General features: G+C 41.0%; 1 protein-coding gene across 1 annotated transcript; it reads left to right on the top strand.

The window, feature by feature from the left end:
- Window positions 1–3219, top strand: LOC6052809 (cuticle protein 19.8). The gene is made up of 4 exons (XM_038260259.1): window positions 1–63; window positions 308–388; window positions 2025–2225; window positions 2285–3219. Exons 1-4 carry the CDS (start codon window positions 52–54, stop codon window positions 2666–2668), a joined length of 678 nt encoding a protein of 225 aa, XP_038116187.1. The 5' UTR covers window positions 1–51; the 3' UTR covers window positions 2669–3219.
- The last annotated feature ends 2725 nt before the right edge of the window (window positions 3220–5944 follow it).

Below are 5944 nucleotides of genomic sequence, written 5' to 3'. Positions count from 1 at the left end.
GTTTTCAGTTCGTTCTAGAAGCAGTTCTAAGTAAACCCATCTCCCTCAAAAATGGCCTTCAAAGTGAGTGTTTTGTGTGTGTGGTAGTTGGGCAATGTTTGTTCTAAAGGACTCCCAGAGGATTCCACCGGGTCCTTCGACAGGATCAGTTCCAGAGTTGACAAAGTGTTGTGATAGTTGAACGATTTTCAAAATCAATAGTGAACTGATCAGTTGAAGTGATCCTTTGGGGGAATCCTTGTGGAAGAGTTCCTGGAGCAGAGTGACCAAGAGTGATACTAAGGATTTCCGTTCTCCTTCTCTGCAGCTCGTTGTGTGTCTGGCGTTCCTCGGAGTTGCCGCCGCTGGTCTTGTCCCACTGCACGGTGATTACAAGGGAGACTACTACGTAAGTATCAAAGGGTTGGAAATGTCATCGTCTAGACCTGTCCAGTCGTGTCCCTACGATTGATGGTGGGAACTGACCTTAACATTTATGGACCTTCCCTTAATTATGGTCAGCGGGGCGTTTGAGGGAGATTATTGATTGATTTGCAATAGAGTGGCGTTCAATACAGATTGAAATTTAGAGTGATTAATCTTAAAAATCTGCTGCTGCCGCTCTTTATTTCTGCCATTTTGAACTTTTACGATTGATTATTTTGTTCAAACTGGAAAGTTTGATGGATCAAAGTTATTTGAACTTCTTTTAACTCAGACTTCGTACCGCTCAAGGTAGAACTTCAAATTCAAATACATGATTCTTTATCAGTCATGAAATATTCGTTGATGTTCAAACTAAACCTTGTCAGTTAAACATCATTGATCAGATGTCAATAGTAAATCTAGCATCAAGTCCCACCAATCAACCACTTCCTTTTGGTAACGCTCGACTGCATTTTTTTCCAAAATTGGAGTTTCTGCTTACCTCTGTTATTGTTGTTACAAACCAAAATCATCCAACCGACGCCCATCGGAAAATTAATTTATTTCAATTTTATTCAATTTACATCCACGAACCACCTCTTCCGCCATTCTTCAATAGTTCAACAGTTCAACTATTAACTTCCTGGAGTTCTCCTCCAAGTCTCTTTTGCTCTTATTCTAAATGAATGCAGCTCATTTCCCCTTGCACCACTAAGTTTAATAATGTGTCACATAATATACCACGATTAACGACCCAACCTTGATCACAATTCGCAACCTTCCTGTTGCACCGGTGATCTACACAGGATGGCTATGAACCTCCCCGGTTTGGTTCTAATTAGTGCGACTGAATGTGTGTTTTCACTCTCACTCAACTCGACAACTTCTAATGAGAGGTGTCGCCTTGAGCAATTCCCGCCTTGATCAACGCTACAGCTAATGATCGATGATCTCCGCGAGTCGCGAGATGCTGCATCGCTTGAATACTAATTGCATTGCGACGACTTTCCGCGAGACATCTCAATTAACATAGCTTTCCCACGTGGAGTTTAACGCGAGACGAATCTAAAGATACTAAGCGACAAAACTTCCTCAGGGCATAACAGCTTCTGTTGTGACAGGTCTCATTCACCCGAAAAAAAAACCTCTGTCGAGTTGCCTCCAGCAATGTCGTCCATAAAAGCCGACCCGAAAAGCACGTGCTAGTCGAGTACCGCCGGAGACAGGCGGTAAATTGATTTTGATCACCTCGCAAATTACCGCCAACTGTGAGGGGGTTCATAGAGTAGTAATTAAGACACAGCACAGTTTAGTTGTCAACGCTGCTTTGACGTTTAGAACTCAAATTCAGTCTTTGATTTTAATCTATGGTTGCAGTTTACGACCATATAAAGGTAGTGGAACGGCACCACACCGTAAGCCTGATCAAATTATTGCACTTTTTGTTTTGCTGCAATGCTTCGTACGTTCGACCCCCTTGCCAACATAAAAAACCTGCTACGGAATGTTAAGGTCAAGTTCACTACGCCGGTCGCGTAACGGAGTTCGGAGTAAGGCTCAAGTTGTCCACGCGAATTACTCAACATTTTCTTCTTCTTTTTTTTTCGATTCTTCAACAGTCCCACCCCCAGTACTCGTTCAACTACGGAGTCCATGACGGTCTGACCGGTGATGTGAAATCCCAGGTCGAGAGCCGCGATGGAGACGTTGTCAAGGGACAGTACTCGCTGGTCGAGCCCGACGGTTCGGTGCGTACCGTTGACTACACCGCCGATGACGTGAACGGATTCAACGCTGTCGTCACCAAGTCCGGCCCCTCGGTATGTTTTGGGCGAATTCCCGACTGAACTCTTACAATAACCATGAATTTTTCAATCAGGTCCACGCTGCCCCAGCTGTCGTCAAGACCGTTGCCCCAGCCGTCTATGCCGCCCCAGCTTACGCCCATGCCGCCCCAGCTGTCGTTAAGACCGTTGCTGCCCCAGCTGTGTACGCCTCGCACGCCGCTCCAGCTGTCTACTCGCACGCCGCTCCAGCTGTCTACTCGCACGCCGCCCCGGCCGTGTACGCCGCCCATGCCCCAGCTGTCTACTCGCACGCTGCCCCCGCCGTGTACGCTGCCCCTGCCCTGAAGACAGTCGTTGCTGCCCCGGCCTACGCCCATGCTGCCCCAGCTGTGTACGCTTCGCACGCATATGCCCCGTCCCATGCCAGCGTTGAGTACCACGGAAAGTACGCTGGTGCCCCAGCTTACTACCACTAAACGGATATCCCCACCCCCAACGGAACGCCACTGTCTCGGAAGCTGCTGCAGCGTGCCATCTATCGGTGACGGAGCAAAATGCGCACTGCCAACCGTTATTTATTTCAATCGGCCCCTCTCCCCTAGTCTATCACTCCACTCTATCGTGTTCCACCAACAGTCACACGATAGATCGCAGACTCGGCCGTAGCAGTTTCCGGTGATTCTGGATCGGGAGTACCGACAAAACGACGACGCATCTTCCATCGAACAATGAATTTGTAAATAGCGACTGCCACAGAAGAACAAACGTGATCAAATTTTAGATATTTAGAAACGCAACTATGCAAGATTTCCCCCACCCCCTACTCTCTGTCTCAAGTGCAGAGAGGTGGACAACTGGAACCTACAAATTCTCTGTAGAGTGTGCTAGCAAAGTGCGACTGCTAAACGTGCAAATACTCATATGTACACAGTTGACAACAAAAAAAACGAGAAGAAGACCATTTTGTACAGAGATGAAACGTGCCGATGATGACATTAATTTTAATACAAAGAAAGTTGAAAATCCATGTACAGAAAACTATAATTTTATCATCCGAAAATCCGATTATCCTTCTTCAACGGTTCTTGAATGAGGACGCTGTATCTTTTTTTTTTATAGGCAAATTACCAACATACTCTCTTGGGGAAAGTTGTAAAGCAGCTTTTAGAGCATCCGAATATGAAACCAGTTTAAATACAGCTTGCAACGTTAATTTTTTAAATGTTTTCCCATGCAAACTCCCATACAATATTAATCCACTTTGAAAAAATTGGGGACTTAACTAATCGTTCCCAAAATTTGGGAAGTTGTTTAAATATGTAGACTTGTTAAGAAAGATGACTTGCCGAAAGTAAAAACAAATATTCATTAGTGTGTCCCAATACAATACAAAAAATCCGATGCTAAAATCGCATGCAAAAGCATGCACATCACCTTCGTCAAAAAAGACATTTAATATTACACACTGCATGTAAAATTTCTGTGAACACAAAAAAATTGCAACCGACGGGATTCAAACCCAGCACCAACAGTAAGGACTGGCGCCTTAGGATAAACGCACATATGAGCTTGACATTTCGGTCAAGTAGGTTTCCCATACGCTCTAAAATTCTTTGTGTAAATATGAGTATTCGGCGCCGTCGCTCCGTGCCATACTTTCATACACTTAGGAGCCCAGGGCGGCGAAGTCCTTGTAGATTAAAAGGAAGACACTAGTGGTTGGTACTAGCAATGGTGGCCGACAGCTATAAAGTCAACTTCGTTTTTTTTTTAGGTTTTCCATACTGATGGGCTACATATTTCAGGGTGTGAAATCATTTAAAATTGCATAAAATAATGCAATATTTATTTTACACCCAGGCCTTTTACACGCAGCTAGATTACTACTTTATTTGCTGTGTACCAATAAAATACATTTATTTGTCATGGCGCTGACGTCACATAGTCAAATCAATGAAAGCTATGGATTTTGCAAAATTGAGTTTTCATAGGGAATTTTGAAAATTTGCCATTTTTATTTTACTAGGATGGCTGTATCTTGGCACTGAAGTAACAAAAAGTCATTGTTAAAAAAGCAAAATTGTTCAGGAAATTGTTACCTACAAAATGATGGTATTGGTTTTTATGCGAATTTTTTTAGATGGATTTTTGAGAGAAATTTGTAAAAATTTCATGCAAAAAAAAACATTCTTTTAACTTTAACATGCTGCCAATGAAAAATGACGACTTCCTGGGTCAATATGAATACTGAACATTATTAGTAGGAGTCCGAACTATGATTTAAAGTGAAATACCGTAAATTTGAACGCATTTTAAATAAGGTTTTAGAACAAAATACGATATTTTTTATGAGAACTGTCTGTTTTTTTCTTTTTTTTTTTTTTAGAAAGTCGCAAATCGCGAGTTCCAAATCCGGGTGAGCCCAAAGGATTCCGCCTCATCGCCTTTTTTGGGACAAATTAATATACATCGATTCCATGCCAAACCAGCAGGATGCAGAACAAAAATGTTCTGATTTGACTCAAATTTGGCATGATTAGACCTGTATTTTTTGTTCGATTAGGATGGTCCTATTTGGTAAACAAATGAGATTTTTGACGATTTTGGCAAAAACAAATATTTCAAAATAAATCATATCTATGAAAAGAAGAACGGAGCAAATTGTCATTCTTATGTGGGACTCACACGAAATCGTAAAAAGTTGCCCCGACCCCTCTTTCAAATTTTTTTTTCGTAAAATCGCGATAACTCGTGATGTTTATAAGCAAACCCCTTATGTATATAGATCAAAATTTTTGTGATTGTCTGCTCTACAACTTTGTAGAACATTATTACACTCTAAAAAAAACCTGCAAAGTTAGAAAAAACACGAAATTCTAAAATGAAAAAAATTTGTCCTAAATAAAAAAATGACCCTTCTTGGTCAATGTGGATTCGAAAAGTACATTAAATTTCCCATAAAATGACATGTTCCAAAAATTTTAACAGTCAAGTAATGGAAAATGGGAGAATTTTTAAAACTTTTTTAGTGTTTTTTTTTCGATTAAAAATACGTTTTTTCGGAATTCTAAGTACGCCATCGAATCAGGGGTCTAATTTTACATAAAAGTCCCTTTGACACCAAATTTCTATCTCATCACCGTTTCAGGCTGCAAATTATATAAAAACACCTCTTTTTTCGCATGTTCCAAAATGGAACCGCCCTTCCGTCACGAGATATCAAAAAACGGACCTCGGATTCGTGATCACGGACAAAAGTTACCCCTTAGGACAAAGTTTCACGCAAATCGAAGAGGGGTCGGGGCAACTGCTATGTGAGTTGGCGGAGAATTACCCATGTTATATTATCTGATCTTTACGATATCATATCTTCATATTTAAAAAAAAAACTAACCTAACATTTGAAAATGTCAAAAAATGCTTTTTATTGCGGATTGATGTTAAATATTGCGATGAATTTTTTAGAATAATGTTGCGGTGCAGTTATTTTTACTGGATTTCTTAAACATGTTCACATAAGTTTAATGCATTTTGGATGGCCGTATACTGGATGCTGAATAGTGGTTCGCAAAGCGGCTTTAATTTTGAACTGTCAAAGTGGAATCAATTTTACAAAAAGCTAGCAGAAAGTAGCAAGTATTTTAATCGATAATTTTTTTTTGTTCGAAATTAAAAGTCGGTATAGTACTTCCAGAGTTTTTTTTGAATATTTTTTTTTGTGTGCAACCAACCAAACGGGACCACGCGGCCGC

Source organism: Culex quinquefasciatus, chromosome 3, assembly GCF_015732765.1.
Source record: "Culex quinquefasciatus strain JHB chromosome 3, VPISU_Cqui_1.0_pri_paternal, whole genome shotgun sequence".
Lineage (NCBI taxonomy): Eukaryota > Metazoa > Arthropoda > Insecta > Diptera > Culicidae > Culex > Culex quinquefasciatus.
The sequence above is the reverse complement of the archived record's forward strand: the minus strand, read 5'-3'. Positions and strand labels throughout refer to the sequence as shown.

What these genes read in the sequence shown, in the direction of transcription:
- LOC6052809 (XM_038260259.1), top strand. An exon ending in ATTACAAGGGAGACTACTAC is followed by an intron (nt 389 to 2,024) that starts GTAAGTATCAAA and finishes ATTCTTCAACAG; the next exon opens with TCCCACCCCCAGTACTCGTT. An exon ending in TCACCAAGTCCGGCCCCTCG is followed by an intron (nt 2,226 to 2,284) that starts GTATGTTTTGGG and finishes TTTTTCAATCAG; the next exon opens with GTCCACGCTGCCCCAGCTGT.